The sequence below is a fragment of the Gossypium raimondii genome, chromosome 12 (genome assembly GCF_025698545.1).
Source record: "Gossypium raimondii isolate GPD5lz chromosome 12, ASM2569854v1, whole genome shotgun sequence".
Lineage (NCBI taxonomy): Eukaryota > Viridiplantae > Streptophyta > Magnoliopsida > Malvales > Malvaceae > Gossypium > Gossypium raimondii.
This window is the reverse complement of record NC_068576.1, coordinates 53,524,863-53,541,738: the sequence shown is the minus strand read 5'-3', so window position 1 is coordinate 53,541,738 and position 16,876 is coordinate 53,524,863. Positions and strand designations below refer to the sequence as shown.

At 33.4% G+C, this 16,876-nt stretch overlaps 2 protein-coding genes and 1 pseudogene across 3 annotated transcripts; 2 read left to right on the top strand and 1 right to left on the bottom strand.

Moving 5' to 3' along the window:
* The first annotated feature begins 3,508 nt into the window (after positions 1-3,508).
* LOC105765193 (plant UBX domain-containing protein 8) lies at positions 3,509-7,613 on the top strand. Its single transcript, XM_012584161.2, has 11 exons — positions 3,509-3,768; positions 4,583-4,644; positions 4,730-5,246; positions 5,356-5,442; positions 5,520-5,632; positions 5,753-5,963; positions 6,130-6,327; positions 6,431-6,595; positions 6,961-7,104; positions 7,191-7,247; positions 7,318-7,613. The coding sequence occupies exons 1-11, from the start codon at positions 3,685-3,687 to the stop codon at positions 7,423-7,425; spliced, it is 1,746 nt and encodes a 581-aa protein (XP_012439615.1). The 5' UTR covers positions 3,509-3,684; the 3' UTR covers positions 7,426-7,613.
* Positions 7,614-10,706: 3,093 nt separating this feature from the next.
* LOC105765192 (scarecrow-like protein 28) lies at positions 10,707-14,047 on the top strand. Of its 2 annotated transcripts, XM_052625762.1 has the most exons (3): positions 10,707-10,872; positions 11,113-11,209; positions 11,571-14,047. In XM_052625762.1, the coding sequence occupies exon 3, from the start codon at positions 11,687-11,689 to the stop codon at positions 13,697-13,699; it is 2,013 nt and encodes a 670-aa protein (XP_052481722.1). In that variant the 5' UTR covers positions 10,707-10,872; positions 11,113-11,209; positions 11,571-11,686; the 3' UTR covers positions 13,700-14,047. The 2 variants fall into 2 exon arrangements, with proteins under 2 accessions (XP_052481722.1, XP_012439614.1); XM_012584160.2 differs by having other exon boundaries at positions 11,113-14,047.
* Positions 14,048-14,206: 159 nt separating this feature from the next.
* LOC105765191 (sugar transport protein 1-like) lies at positions 14,207-15,990 on the bottom strand (annotated as a pseudogene).
* Positions 15,991-16,876: the final 886 nt, after the last annotated feature.

Below are 16,876 nucleotides of genomic sequence, written 5' to 3'. Positions count from 1 at the left end.
AACCCTTAAGCTCAAAATCAATAATGTTGCACCAACCCATAAAATCTTAGAGGGCAAAACACTAATCGATGTACACTACGTCACTATCAATACTCGACAAATACCACTTTGGGCTAAGGACACTAATATAATCAACCATCACTTATAAGAAGAAGGATCTTCAATATTAAATATGAGAGGGTAAGTTGATCTGGAAATCCATTTTGGTCATCCTTTAGTTTTTTATGTAAATAATTATTGACATTAGAAGCAACTAACAAGATAGGTTTTGTCCTAAACTTTTAATAATTATGTAATTAAATGTCTGTAGTAATTTATTTTTATTCTAAATTGATTGATTTAAAATTTTAATTTAATCTTTTATAAATACAATGATTAGGTATTGAATTAAATAAAATAGTTTTTAGAAGAAAAGTATTGACTACAATAAAACCAAAAGAAATAAACGAGACAAATAAGATTATTATATCTGAGGCTCACCCATGCGTTCAATCCTAATATTCGACCTCCACATTATAAAAACAAAACATTAATGACTTTAAACATGATTTATATATAATGATGTTAAATCAAAATAAATTTAAAACATAACACATAATTTCTACAAAATAAAACTAAAATATAAAGGCTTAAAATCTTAAAAGCCTTACAAATTTACTTGTTTTATACAAAGAAAGTAGTTAGTTAAACAAAGCAAGGAGATGTGGGAAAGTGGTCGATGGCGTGCGAGAAACCCCTCATTGATGGCCTAGCGAGCAGCAGGAGCACATGACCATGGCTTGCCTTCTCAATTATGGAGCCTTCAACACCAATCAAATTCCACGTTCTCCTTTCTCATCGTCTATCTCTTCGCTTTGCTTACGCCGTAAATTTTAGTTTTTGCGGTTTTATGTTATTTAAATTCCATTTACGTACTTAAAATAAAATTTAATATTATCATGATTCGTATTTTAATTATTTTTCATTTCATATTTATCTTACATCTATAGTTTCTTTCTTTTTTATGTATATATATCCGATTTAATTGCTTTAATTAAGTTTGAATTGACTTATTTAAAAATCACATTTTAAGTTCAATTCCAAAAATCTATTTAATATTTTCAGGAGTTTAAATAAAAGCATTAAGCTTAAAAATAGACTTAAGCACTAAAATCAAGTCCCTTTAAAATACGGACCTAATCCAATATTTCATACTAAAGGTCAGCTTGACTTAACTCTATTTTAAGTTTATAATATGTTATTTTTTATGTATTATTTTATATCATATAAAAATTCAATACACTATGTCATAATGTAAATTTAAAAATATATTACAACATTCAAGAATATGTTGGTTCGAGTGCACTTAAAAGTGTATTATCTTTCAACTTAAAAATTTTAGAAATTGTATAAATATTTACAATAAATTTAGTAAAAAAATATAATGGTGGTAAAATTGATGTTTGTATGTAGAATTACTAAATACCAAATAAAAAAATTAAATATAAATATGTGTATACTTAAATAGGTTGGAGTTAATAATTTATAAATATAAATAAATTTGGATAAAATTTTAGGCTCCACTTGTTTCGCATAAAAGTTTTTACGGAAAATATTTTCAACCTTTTTTTTTTATGTTTGTTTCATGTAAAATAGGATGATCAATGTAAAACGTTTTCTAGTCAACGTAAAATTACCCATTTATTCCTGTAAAATATCTTATTAAATTTTTTTCGATAAGACATTTTCTAAATTAATAAGGTTCTGTTTACTATCTTCGCTGTCGAAAAAACAAAAATGAGAAACTTTGAGAGCAGCAAAAGTGAAGCTCTCTTCACTGCTGAAGAAACAACCCATCCTACACCTCTCCCTCTTCGACGACAATAACTCAAGTAAGGATACCATCTTTTCTTCAACCTCTCTGCTGTAAAAGAAACATTTTTCATATATCTCAGCCCCTTTCTAATGTTCTGCGTTTTTAAGCTTGTCTCTACTTGATCTGCATTTCTATTTTTCTTCAAAGTTGTTGTGTTTTGCCATTTTTCGCTCTTCATGTTTTACGATTTTGGTAGTTTTCAATTTATATATTCTAACTTAATAATTGAAAAATATTATATATTTAATTTGGTGTATTTATTTATAAATAAATCATTAAAATATATATAAAAATAATGCAAAATATAAAATTATTGATATAAAATTCAATTAAACAATGAAAAATAAGAAAATCTTAAATGTATTTTTGTTTAATTGAAAACAACTTGTATGAAATATTTTCAAGAAATCTGCTAAACAACAGAAAATAATTTACACAAAATTATCCAAATACCATAAAATATTAACTTTTTTTTAGAGAAATAAGTTCTTTTTAAAATTATTTTCAGGAGGCCGTAATTGATAAAATATATATGCTTTTAATACCATATATGGGTGACGCCAGGTCTGGCCATGTTGATGTCTAGTTTGAACCATATTATTCATTGGACTAAATTTGGGCTTGATCTTTATCAATCAATTTGGGTCAACGTACAGCCCCAATACATGTTTCCTGTTTAAATCCAGGCGGGCCTTCATAATAAATACACAATCTCTTTGTTTTCTTTTTTTATTAAATATATTAGTTCAAACACATTGGTGAGAAATAATTTTTTAAATTATCCATAAAATTCATAAAATTTAACAAACTTTTTGAATGCAAATTAAAGAAAAATATTGAAAATTTTTGTTGAGTTGTTCAAATTGTGACTCTTTTGAATTTGGTTTTATTGGAAAAATATTTAAGAAATATCCAATTATTTTTGATCCAGTTGGTTTTCTTTCATCGTTTACCTAATTACCTCGGATAGGTATTTTTATGACACGTTTTGAATTTTATTTAATTAAAATGATGTATTATTTTTCAAAAATTAATGCGGAATTAACCAGCCACATTAATTCTTTCACAACGAAAAGCATAAAGCTCAAAGGATTCCTAACTTATCCTTTAATTATCGGATATGACTTTATTGCCGACCATTTTTACAAACATAAATACAATGATGATCATCATGTTCAATACAAGCTAAGCTATATTTTGAGTAAAGAAATTATAATTCATTTATAAGGACAAATACACCAAGTTAATTATTGATTGGATTTGTAATCAATAATTGTCTCTACAAACACCAATCCTTTGAGTTTAAATCGATGGAATATTAGTTGGGTTCAAATCCTCCTATTTATGGATTACGAAAAGGCTATGAGTAGTTTTAAATATTGTGTTAAAAAAGAACATATTTTTAACATGAAATCTAATGAAAAATAGATCAGCGAATAAAATTTATAACAGCGACTAATTCATAAATTAAACCTATTTTATATAAAATATTAGTATTTGTTATTTTTATTTTTAGTTTCACTTGATATGGCTTTTCAGCTACTTCACCTTAAAAACGTTTTATTTCAGCTTCAACTGGTTCAATAAGCGTAGAAGACTGGAGAAGCTCCTATATATCCCAAATAAATAAAAATAAAATTTTCATTAGAAAAAATAAAAAATAAAAAATGACCGAGCAAGTCCTCATATAAAAGCTCCTGCCCCCAAACAAACTTTCCACAAAAATCATCTTTCATATTTTCTTTTTCTCTACTTATATACATAAAAAGGGCCCTGCAATTACAAGCTGCGAAAAATTAAATTAAAAAAGGAAAACCCTAATTTCGGCAATGGCCAGAACTGATCAAGAAGCAATCGAGACTTTCATCAACATCACCGGGGCATCAGAAGCTGTTGCCATTGAAAAGCTTGAGGTATTTTTTGGAAACTTTTGCTTTAAATTTGAGTTTGGTTTTTAGTTTGCTTCTTTTTAACTTGATTGTCTAATTGGTTTCTCGTTATAGGTTAAGAACTGATGGGATGATTGATTAATTTGTTAAAAATTTGGGTTTCTGTTGCTTCGCATTGTTGATTTAGTTTGTTGATTATAGTATGGTTCATTTCTTGATGGTAATTGAAGTTTCATTGCTTGCGTTTGGATAAGGATTTCAGTCAGTGACTATAATCAATGGGTTATTTTAAGGGTTAGATGGATTTCACATGATTTTCCCTTTTCAATTAGGCTTTATATGTGTATGTAACTTGTATGTCAAATGAACAAGCCTTTCTTTTTTAATAAGAAATGGAGAAAGAATTTGGATGGTTGACTGGTATCCAACAGGGGGAAAATTGAATGAAAAGATGAGGTTGCACTCGTTTGGAATTTGAAGTTGTATTTTTTCATGGTTTCGCTAAAATGAATTAGATGTTGATTAGTATTATTCTAAGGTTTTCTGAACCTCCAATAGTCTGTCCCAAAGCTCTTAGAAAGGCCATAGATACACGGGGCAACTAAGGTCGACTGGAATGTGATTAATAATTTTAGAAGTCTTTCAGTTTGTGTGTCTTTAGAACTCTTGCTTTTGGACTCCTTAGTGAGCTCACCCCTCATTCATCTGTTTGTGATTAACTGTTTCTTGAGTTCCATTATTTACTTGGGTTAGTTTGGATTCTTTGCTTCTGCTCCTAGAACAAAGTTAGTTATGTGCACCTCTCACTTTGTCTGTTATTTATTTTGCTTGGAATCAGGAGCATGGTGGTGATCTCAATGCAGCTGTAAATGCACATTTCAGCGAAGGAGATAGAAACACGTTTGTGAATTGTGCTATCCTTTCTTTTGATTACTAATTCTCTGTTCATAGCTTTATTTATTTCTTTATTTTTCCCTATTTGCAGCACAAGGTCAACGTCAACTGTAGTTCCTGTAGATGACGCCATGGATATAGATGATCCAATAGAAGATGTACCAAGCAGGCCAGCCTTTCCACTTCTTCCAGCATCTAGAACAATGAATGCATACTCATTGCTTGATCCAAACTTTCGCAGAAGCTTCTTTGATGGTGTTTCTGATTTTACAACTCGTGAACCATTGGTTACACATCCAAGAGAGGTGAGGGAGGTACCAATAGAGGTTAAGGATAGCAGTGAGCCATCAAGTCGTTCTGGTCATGCTCCGTTCATTGAGGATGTCTCTGAAACTGCACCAGCACATGAACCAATTACCAATGAGACTATTATAGTGGATGAAGTGGATGAGGATTCTACCATGCTGCCAGGTCAGCAGAATAATCCCTCCCGTGACCAACATGTTACACCCAGTGCTCCTGTCTTTGATAATTTGCCAGACTATGGTAATGACATTGAAGAACAAATGATTCGAGCTGCCATTGAGGCTTCCAAATGGGGTGTTGAGGTAAGTTTTTACAAACGAGTGGTTCCAGTGTCATGCTGTTTTGGTGCACTTCCTTCTTGTAGATGGTGTAAATGTTTGCCTCACAAATTGCCTTTTAATTTTTGTGCAGGATTTAAGTGATCCTGGCCCTCCACCTAATCAGCCTCATGTGGAGGAGGATGCTCAACTTGCAGAAGCAGTTTCTTTGTCCTTGAAGGTTTGTTGTGCTGTACTTGTTAAAATCGTGTTCTCATATAATAATCTCTTCATTGTGTTTAATGTGAACAAATTCAGACAGCGGAGCAAGAGAAGGCATTGCATGAGCAGGGTTGGTCCGGAACATCAGAACCCGAAGCTTCTAAACCAGCTGACGTGCAACTTGGGCACCTGGAAGTCTCAAATGGGAGGTACATCTCAGGGTCACTGGTTAAGCATTATGCTTTCTGTTTTTTTGTTTTATGATTATAAACCTGTAACTCTATTTTGCCTTTTCATCATTTTATGGTCTACGTATTGAGTTGGTTTAGGTTAATGAGAGGAAGCTCTTCCATTCATGATGATGCCGAAGATGTAGAGGAGCAGCCTCTAGTTAGGCGCAGGACCAGACAGGCATCATCTGGCTCAGGGGAATCTGTGAAAGAAATTGGAGTTGTTGAGGCTAGCTCACCATCAAATCCTGGACAGCAAGATGCAGGCAATCTCCCACGGAACAATGGGAATGCCTTTCCTTCTGATGAGGTTAAATCTTGCATGATTTCCACTGATGCCCAATGAGAACTTAAATATACATATTATACATTGCATTCCATATATTCATGCAGGAGTTTCTCTTCTAACTAATGCTTTTCACTTATGTTCATTACATAAAAATAATATTTGGCTTCTGCTCTCTACTAAATTGTAGTGGGGAGGCATCTCCTCTGAGGAGCATGATGAGGCAGTCATGCTTGAGGCTGCAATATTTGGGGGAATCCCTGAAAGTAGATATCATTTTGCATATGCACCTCATCAGTTCATGCGACCTGAGGGATCCAATACCTGGCGTAGCCCTCGTCCTCCATCACCCTCTTTGGCAGCTCAACGCTTGATACGGGAACAGCAAGTTAGTTTTATTTATTGATTTCTCATTGACCGGAAGTTGCAGGTCTCAAGTTTTAGTCTATGAGTAATGGTTTAACAGTTGCCTACTATCCTGATACATTCAGGATGATGAGTATTATGCATCATTGCAAGCTGACAGAGAAAAAGAGTTGAAAGCAATTGAAGAAGCCGAAGCTCGCCGTTTAGAGGAAGAAGCAGCTAGAAAAGCTGCTCTTGAAGAAGAACAGCGAAAAGAGGAAGAGCTTCGCAGGAAAGTGGAGGAGGAGCAGGTATTATATTAGTTATTGTTCAGGATAATGTCAGTCCATGTAGTGAGGAAAATGATATGTTCTATCTTGTATCTTCATTTCGTGGATAAAGAATCAACATTCTTGCAATAATTCAAAGGCAAATTATCATATAAATACTTGTTTTTAAATTAGTGTGGGATGATTGAATTTTACCAGCAAATTGTTTTCTGTAGTTAAACAAACTTGTTTTAGTGGAGATGTGATATAAAATATATTTTATTATTCTGATAATTTAGGTTTTTATGTAAACGAACTTGATTTAGTCTTTGTAAATATAGTTTTACTCGCTGTAGATATATTTTATTCTTGGTTCTGAATTGTATCATGTGTGATTTTACTTGCAGGAATGTGAGAGACAATTAGCTGCTAAAGAAGCTTCTCTGCCTCAAGAGCCAGCAGCCAACGAGCAAAATGCAGTAACCCTTCTTGTGCGAATGCCAGATGGCAGTCGCAGGGGCCGCCGGTTTCTCAAGTCTGATAGACTGCAGGTAAATTTGCAAAGAAGAGTTGTTTCTATCACTTGTCCTTGTGCGTGCTTATAAGACCTGACTTTGGTTTTGGTTTTGGTTTGCAGTCTCTATATGACTTCATCGATATTGGTAGAGGAGTGAAGCCAGGCACTTATAGACTGGTAAATTCTCATCCCAAGTCTTTTGCCAAAGCTATTTCTCATCCCGTGCTAATATGCAATGATTGCACAGGTGAGGCCATACCCAAGGCGTGCTTTTAGTGATGAAGAGAGCAGTTTGACACTAAATGAACTTGGGTTAACAAGCAAACAAGAGGCCCTATTCCTGGAGTTGATCTGATCTTAATAACGTCTCATTCCTACACAAATATTTGTAGAAATTTACTCTGAAATTTATTTAGTTTTATTGGAATATAAAGTACTACATGGAGTAGTGGAATTTCCCAAGGGTTGCTTGGTTGTATTTGGTTGATGAAATTTCAGGAGAGAGTACAATTAATCTGAATTGACGATGGCCGGTATTCTGCATTTTGTTGGTGGTTTTCGATTTGATTTAAAGAGAAAGCATTGTATGTGCGGTTATTTATGGTTCACCTAGGATAAAAGTACCATGTAGAACTAGTAGTAGTAAGAGTTGGTTGCATTTTGTTTATATTATTTTAAAAAATAGATAAATTAGTTCTATATCTTACGAAAAGAAAGTGGAAACTAACCCATCCGTTAAAAATTCTAGTTGTTAAGTGATGATTTGGATTTTTCAAAGTTCCGTGGAATTAAATGATGAGTAGGATTGGATAAAAGTATCATTTAGGTCTTTGTGTTAGGAATTAATTTTATTTCTTTTACTCAAAAATAGATAAATTAATTCTTAAATGTTAGCTCAAAAACAACTTGGTCTTTCTATTAACAATTTTATTTTAATCTATTTTTAAGTGATTATGTTAGGAATGGAGTAACCAAATAGTGGCACTTGGAATATCATGTGTATCTCATGTTAATGTGCCATATCAATAAATATTTAAAATAAAAAATATCAAAAATAAATATTTTTTAAAATAATTGTTTTAATCAAGATGAATCTAGACAAATAGTTGCATTATGGGAGCGGTTTTTCAAATAATCATAAAAATATAGAAATTTATCTAAATTTTATTAGAAGCGCCCGAATGAATACAGACAAGTAGTAGTTTAGATTCAAATGAGCTAGACAATCATTTGTCTAGGTTCATTATGGAATTGTTTTTAAATAATTATACAAATTATATATGATTATTAAAATTATTTAAAATTATTAAGAATTATAAGAATTAATAAAATAGGATTCATCAACTTGATTAACTAAGAATATCAAGTCGAATAATATTTGAATTCTTTAAAAATGCTGTATGTGCAAATATATAATTTTTAGATTTTTTAAAATAATCATTATTTATAATTATTAATAATTTTTAAATACTTTTATATATTTTTATGATTATTTAAGAAACCACTCTAGAATGAACGAAGATAAATGGTTGTCCAAGTTCATTCGAGCCTAGACAACCATTTGTTGAAGATCATTCTAGATGTTGTTTTTAATAATTTCAAGGACTAATTTCGCCATTTTTTTAATAGAGGAGGTAAAATGCAACCCGACTCTTAATATAGGGACCTTCATGGTACTTTTACTTATTCACACTCATCTTTTAATTCCAGACGAATTATATATATAAAAGAAAAAAACAAATCATTATTTAACAGTACATACGAATGAATTTTTCAAACAGATAAGTCAATTCACACATTTTTTTTCTAACATACGAGTGCTAATTTACCTATTTTTGAGTAGAGAGGATAAAATGTAATCCACCTCTTAATACAATGACATGCATGATACTTTTTACCTTCACCTGAGCCTAGGATGAGTTTACATATCTCTACTATTCTCTTTAAGAGTGAGCAAAATGAATTGACATAATTGAATCAAATAAACTGAAATAATTCAATTTAAATGATCCAATCATTTGATTATCAACTTTAGATACCCATCTAAATCGAATAACTCGATTAAACATTATATCAACCTAAATTATGATTCCTACTTAATATTCAAATACAAAATTACACAACCTAATTAAATTACTCAATAAATTATCCAAATGTAAAATTAAATACTCAAATATAAAATAACTTAATCCAATTAAATTATTTAATTAATTATCCAAATATAAAATTAAATACTCAAATATAAAAAAACTCAATTCAATTAATTACTTTTTCCTAAACATAAAATCAAATATCCAAATATAAAATAACCTAGCCAAATTAAATTAGCCGACTCAAACATTTCATTGCTTAAACGGCTTGCAATGGTATTTTTATTTTATAAATAAATGAATCTTAACCCCAAATCAATTTATTTGACTATTAATATATTAAATTTAAATCGATAAAATTGATTAAATGCACAAAACTCGAGCTATAATTATATTATTGGTTTATCTTCAATCAAAGGATAAAATAATATTTAGTCATTGAATTTGATCATTTTTCTTAATTTGATCATTTAATTTTAAAATTTGACATCTTTCTTCAATTTAATTTTTGAAGTAGAATTTTATTAAGATATAATGACGTATCACTTTAAGATCACATAAAAGTTTAAAAATATATATAATCTAAAAATTACAAAAATATTCAAGTGCACATCACCCATACCTTAATTGAATCTAAATTTAGGGATTAAATTGAAAAAAAATGTTAAAATTTAATATTAACGTGAAAAAAATTTGAAGGGGCAAAGTAAAAAAAAAGTTACCAAATTGTTGCTTCATCCCCTTACGGAACCAACCTAAAAAAAATAAAGGCACCTGGACACCTGGTTGTCCTTTGTCACTTGTTGTCAGCTGCACCGAACTGTAAATTGACTACAATATCCCTACTATCTTCAGCGTGGCAGGATTTTATTGGTTGGATGAGAGACACAAAAAGGTCAGACCCACATAAACGAGTCGAAGTTTAAGTAAAAGATAAAACAAAACTATAATTAGACCCTCTAATGGTTGCTGAACATGCGCCACATGTTTGCAATTATGTTAAAATTGGCAGGTTAGGAAGTTAAAGAAAATGTTAATTTTCATAAGACGACAAAACAAAAGGTACAACACAATTGGTACGAAACAAACAATAATATTTCTTACCAAAATAAATAATAATTAGATTGATGAGTAATTAAAAAAATTATGTAAGAAACATATTTATAAAAAATGATGTAATAAATAAATGAGATTTTATTTAAAATGAAAATGATAAATTATTAAGTTTAAATTTTTATTATATACATTTTTTTTAATAAAATCCCTAAAAAGTAATAAAATTTAATTTATAAAGTGAGGTATTTTCTTATTAGTATCCAATTAACCACCAGCTAACTCAGTGGAATGCTTTAAAATAAGTATAAATGCTGAGCTGAGAGCCGGTGACACAACGGTTCAGTCAAATGGTATCAGGAGACAATCACGTGTGCGTCACGTGGACCTCAACACTCTTCACAAAAAAAAAAAAAAGAAAAAGGGAAAGAAAACAGTCATAGTACAAGGAGAAAATTCCCTAAAAAATTAAGACACCAACTCCCGCAACACTCTTAACGGTCATATTTCACCGACAACACTCCAACGGTCACAAAGACTATTATTCACCATGGTATTTTTTCTGCTTTGAAATGAATCCCAGAAGAGGAAACCCCAAAAAGAAGGAAAAAGAAAAAAGAAAAGGGAAAAGCAATGATGGAGACGTGAAGGTGAAAGAGGTAAGTATTTTTACTAGTGAAGTGTGTGTGTGTGTGTGTGTCTGTGTGTAGTATAGTATACTACTAGACTATAGTAGTAGCTGTAGTAGAAACAAAGAGTTAAAATGAACAACATGAAGCAAGAACAATAGTAAAAAGGCTTTTAAAAAAGCTCTAGTTGGTTTTCTTGGGTTATGAGCTCCGAGTGATATATGTTTTTCAGTTTAGTTTGATTTCAAAGCTGGGTTTTTTGAGTTTCAGTTTCAGTTAGCATGGAGTTGTTGTTGTTGTTGTTGTTGTTGTTGCAAACCACAAAAGCTGAGATGGGTGTCAAAGTTTTTCAGGATCTCAAGTCCAGGTTTGAGAATTTATGCATTTTTGTTGTATGCTTTTTACATTGTTGATTGTAGCTGAGTTTTCTGTGGGAATCCGATGATTGTTTTGTGGTAAATGTTTTAGTGTAGTTCTTTAACAAATCTTTGATTCTTTCTGGGGGTGGGAAAATTCTTTTATATTAATTCTTTGTTGCATATAGTAACACATTTCTGTATCTTCTTTATATCGGATTCCTTATTTTTATTTCTTTTGGTTTGTTGAAAAATCACACACTCACTTAGAATTTGTCTATCTCTCTAGATTTAGTTTGTCCAAAGTATACATGCAAAGTTTCATATAAACACAGAGGAATTTTATACATAAAACTCATACATTCCACATAGCTTGAAAACTTGTAGAAACAAAAGAGAGATAGGGAAAGAAAATAGAGAAAACAAACTGGGGGTGGGTGAATTGAAATTGAACTGAAAAAGAAAGAAAGTAGGAGGGTTGTAGAGAAATGTTGGCTGGTTGTTCTAGTTCTACATTGGTGTCACCAAGGCATAGATTGAGGAGTGAAGCGTCAGCACAGTTTCAAGCTTGCCATTTCCCGACTTCAATGAGCACACAAAGATTGGACCTGCCATGTAGTTTTTCTCGCAAGGACACTTCAAGGTCGCAGCCTATTAGGCCTGTTGGCCTTTCTGTGGAGAAACCAACTGAATCCAAGACCAGCGGTTGTTCTCTCAAGCAGAATATCCGGCTGCCGCCATTGACTACTACTGCACATGAAGGGCGGAGAGAGATCAAGGATGAGTTTTGGGAGAAAGGTAAATGTTTGAAGAGATTTGCTGCTGAAGGTTTCATTGATGAGTCAGTCATTGACAGGAGGGCAAAGAGGAAAAAGGGTAGCTGTCATAATGAGATCTCTGGTGATATTCATGAAGGCGGTGGTGATAATTTGAGTTTGGGCCAACTTGGTGCTGGTGAGTTTTGGTTTCAACCAAGTTTCGCAGGCCATAATGCTCCTCAACTTCCTTTCTCTCTCACTGCTTCAGGGGATGAAGAAAGGGTGTGTTTTGTGCCTGGTGAAGTGATATCACCGCCTTTGCCATTGTCTAACAATCCTTGGACCGAGTCAGTAATAACCGAAATCACTGACGTTGGGGAAAAGGATGTTGAGACAATCCATAGGCCGGTAAAGGAAGCTTCAGGATCGAGTACTTCTTCGGAGAGTCATAGTTTGGGACTTCGGTTAAACGAGCAAGGCACAGAACATGAAGTGGGCAATGGTTCAGGGAATCCTTACCCACATGAGGGTACTGGTGTGGGGGTTTATAGGGAGGAGGAGATCAACCATAGGGAGCATCAGGGGTTTGAGCTTATTCACTTACTTACAGCTTGTGTTGAAGCAATTGGATCAAAGAACATTGCTGCCATCAATCATTATATAGCTAAGTTGGGGGATCTTGCTTCTCCAAGAGGCAGTGCCATAAGCCGTCTAACTGCTTACTATACTGAAGCTTTGACTCTTCGAGTCACAAGGCTTTGGCCTCACATATTTCATATCACAACCCCTCGTGAGCTTGATCGGGTTGATGATGATAATGGTACTGCATTGAGGCTCTTGAATCAGGTAAGCCCGATTCCAAAATTCTTTCACTTCACATCAAACGAGATATTGTTGAGAGCCTTCGAAGGGAAAGACAGGGTTCACATCATAGATTTCGACATCAAGCAAGGGCTTCAATGGCCTAGTTTGTTCCAGAGTTTAGCTTCAAGGGCTAATCCACCAAGCCATGTTAGAGTTACCGGAATCGGTGAGTCGAAGCAAGAACTAAATGACACAGGAGACAGGCTCTCGGGATTTGCCGAGGCATTGAATTTGCCTTTCGAGTTCCATCCAGTTGTGGACAGGTTAGAAGATGTGAGGTTGTGGATGCTCCATGTAAAGGAGAAAGAGACAGTAGCTGTGAATTGTGTGTTTCAACTGCACAAGACACTTTATGATGGAAATGGAGGCGCTCTCAGGGACTTGTTGGGACTTATTCGTAGCACGAACCCTGCAGTGGTCGTCATGGCAGAACAAGAAGCTGAACATAATGTTCTAAGCTTAGAAGCAAGGGTGACCAATTCATTGAGGTACTACTCTGCCATATTTGATTCCATCGATTCAAGCCTTCCAATGGAGAGTCCAGTTAGGATGAAAGTAGAGGAGATGTTTGCAAGGGAAATCCGGAACATAATTGCTTGCGAAGGAAGTGATAGGTTTGAAAGGCACGAGAGTTTCGAAAAGTGGAGGAAGCTGATGGAGCAAGGAAGGTTCAGATGCATAGGGATTAGCGAGAGAGAATTGCTTCAGAGCCAAATGCTGTTGAAGATGTACACTTGTGAGAACTACAGTGTGAAAAAGCAAGGAGAAGATGGTGGGGCGCTTACTCTAAGTTGGTTAGATCAGCCACTTTATTCAGTCTCAGCTTGGACACCTATTGATGTTGCAGGCAGCTCATCCTCATTTCCTCAGCCAAATTGATTGTTTTTTCAGAGTACTATTTTGATTCCATTACATACAAAAAAGGGTACACAGGCATTCTTTGTAGGTAAAGAAATCTGTCATTATTCTTTCATTCTTTTGTTGCATACAGTAAATTCATACCGATTCATTTGTTTTCAGCACAGATTCTTTTTAGATCAGTCTGTAGTATCAGAGTCAATTAATTTGCTGTTTTATTATTTGATTCTTTATGCATCATAAAATTCTTTGTAGCAGTTTTTCTATTCATTTGTTGTAATATTTATCAGAAGTATTGTATGAAAAGAAATTATCAGAACTACCAACAATTTATATTTATGTAGTTGGAAATTTATTTTCAGATTTCAATTGATTTCTCTTCATTCCTGCATTCCCTTTCATTTTTCTCGATTTTCAGTATATAGACTTGTTAAATAAAGTGACCATATTAGTTTTTATTAAAAAAACTAAATAATAAATTATATTAATTATACTAAATAAAAGAGCTTAAAACAAATTTTGGTTCTACTTACATTAAATAAAAAATTAAACACAGAATATGAAAAAAAAAACAAAGTAATTAAACAAAAAAATAGAATTAAATCTTTCCCATTTCAAAGCCTGAATCTTTCTCCACGAAATATTTACTCCAACGAGGATGATTCTTCCAAACGATGGTCATTTCTTCAATTGGTACACCTTTAGTCTCAGGCAAAAACTTATAAATAAAAATGCTCATCCCAACCACACATACTGCGAAGAAGATAAAATACCCAAACTTTAAATTGCAAAGCATGGTGGTAAAGACTTGAGCAATGCAAAATGTGAATATCATGTTGACGGCCACTGTTATACGTCTCTGAGCAGCTGATCGAATTTCAAGCGGAAATATCTCGCTAGGAACTAACCAACCCAATGGACCCCGCAAACCCCGCTATGTATACGCACATTGCTATCACCACTAGCATCGAAAACCATAGTGGAAGTTCACCTGGATTCCCACTGGTTCCAAATTTAGAAGCAATTGAAACGGTCATCACAAGCTGACAGAGCAACATTTGAAGACCACCTTCGAGGAAAAGGGTTCGCCTCCCGTACTTATCGAAACTAGTGTTGCACAAAAGTTGACAATGCTAGTAATTAATGCGGACATGAGAGAAGCGTTGTTACCAAATCCCATGCTCTTGAACAAGACATGAGCGTAAAACACGAACACGTTCATGCCGGTTAATTGCTGAAATAAAGGAATTAAGATAGCAAAAATAAGCTGAGGCATGTACTTCCTGGTTAAAATCTCTCTCCATGGATTTTGAACCAACTTGGCTGCCTCACTGGCTTTAGCCAAATCATTGAGCTCTTCCTATCAATACCACGGATCTTTTGGAGTTGAACTTTAGCCTCTTCGAACTTGTCGCATTCGAGCAATGAATTGGGTGAGTCAGTGAGGAAAAAACAACCAAAGAAAAAGATCAAACCAGGGACAACGGCTCCACCCAAACTCAACCGCCAACCCCACCCACCTTCGATCTTAGCAGTAAAGTAATTCAACAAATTGGCAACTAAAATACCAATGGTGATTGATAATTGAAACATTATGTTCAAAGCCCCTCGATACTTAGAAGGAGCTATCTCAGATAAATAGATCGGAATAGACTGCAAAAAAAAAAAAATCATTATTGAATGCTTGAATTACCATGCAACTGCAACTTAGAGTGCTATAACTATAGTGAGCACGTACCTGATTAGCAAATCCAATGCCAAAGCCAAGCAATACCTGACCTATAATAAGCATGAGTACGTTTTCAGCGAAGCCATTGATAACAGCACCAATGGCGAAAAATAAACCACCGAACATCATCGTCATCCTCCTTCCAAGACCTCGGGTTATCCAAGAGGCTGTCATGGATGAAAGAAGAGCAGCCAAATATAAGGAAGATGTAAACAAGGTTAGTGTTTAGCTATCAAACTTGCAGTATTGATCATCAGATGGTTTAACGGATATTTCTTTCCTGTAAACTTTTGGAAAGAATTTTTCTAAAACAGAATCCATTGATGTAACACCACCTACAAATTTACACAAATTTTGCTTTGTTAAAAATTAATACTCCGAGCCATCTTTAATAATAAGAAGAAAAAGAAACTGAAAAACTCATTTTACCTGAAATACCAAGATCATAACCAAAGATCAAACCACCTGAAGCAGCAACAATGCAGATGAACAAACTTTGGAAGTAAATTTTCCTGGATAATTTTTTCCCGAAGTTACACCTCCTCCACCAGCCATAATCTCTAATTGAGAAGGCTAAATCAAAGGAAATCACAAACTAAACAAAATTCTTAAATGTTGATGCTAAAACTTACTTTATATAATGTACATTAGACCCACCCTACTTCAACATTTGTTCTGAGTTTATAGTTGAAGAATAACTCTATTATAAATATATTTTTTAAGAATTGCAATTAAAATTTAATTTAACTTCCTCTACACAGATTAAAATATAGATATATATATATATACACGGATGTAGACCTATCCATGGGCCGGGCGGCCCGGCTTGGCCCGACGGCCCGTCCGAAATATGGGAGGTTTCGGGTAAAAATATAGGCCCGAAATATGGGCTTGGGCAAAAAAACGATCCCCGTTTAAAAAATGGGCCGGGCCTCGGGCTCCACTTTTTTGGCCCGGCCCGGCCCGAATATAATAAATATATATTTTTTATTTTTATTTTTTAATTTTAAAATACTTTTTTTATTTTTTTATTTTTAAAATAATTTTTTAATGTTTATTAAAAAATGGGCCGGGTTAGGCCGGGCTTATGATATTTTTCCGAGCCGGGCCTGGGCAAAATTTTAGGCCCATATTTTGGGCCGGGCCTGGGCCTAGGAGGCGGGCCGAAAATTTAATTTTAAAAAATGGTTCCTTCTTTTAAAAAATTATTGTCATTTATTTTAATTTAATTTTAAACTAATTATTTTCATGTGTGCTTTAACGTTAAAAAAATATATGTACCAATGGTATAATTTAACCTAAAATTTTCATTTTAAATGATGATTTAACGTTGTCACGTCAGCTTACTCATATACCGCTAACGATAATTAACGCCCAGTGATTAAAATGTTACAACACGATAACGTAAGTAGCTAAAACGTAACATTTTAAACATAAGTGACTAAAACGTAACCTGAGACAAACAAAAG

Coding starts and splice junctions, on each gene's coding strand:
- LOC105765192 (XM_052625762.1), top strand. CDS start 11,687: ATGTTGGCTGGTTGTTCTAGTTCTACATTGGTGTCACCAAGGCATAGA.
- LOC105765193 (XM_012584161.2), top strand. CDS start 3,685: ATGGCCAGAACTGATCAAGAAGCAATCGAGACTTTCATCAACATCACC. Junction 3,769..4,582: donor TTGCCATTGAAAAGCTTGAG/GTATTTTTTGGA, acceptor GCTTGGAATCAG/GAGCATGGTGGTGATCTCAA. Junction 7,105..7,190: donor TCAAGTCTGATAGACTGCAG/GTAAATTTGCAA, acceptor TTTGGTTTGCAG/TCTCTATATGACTTCATCGA.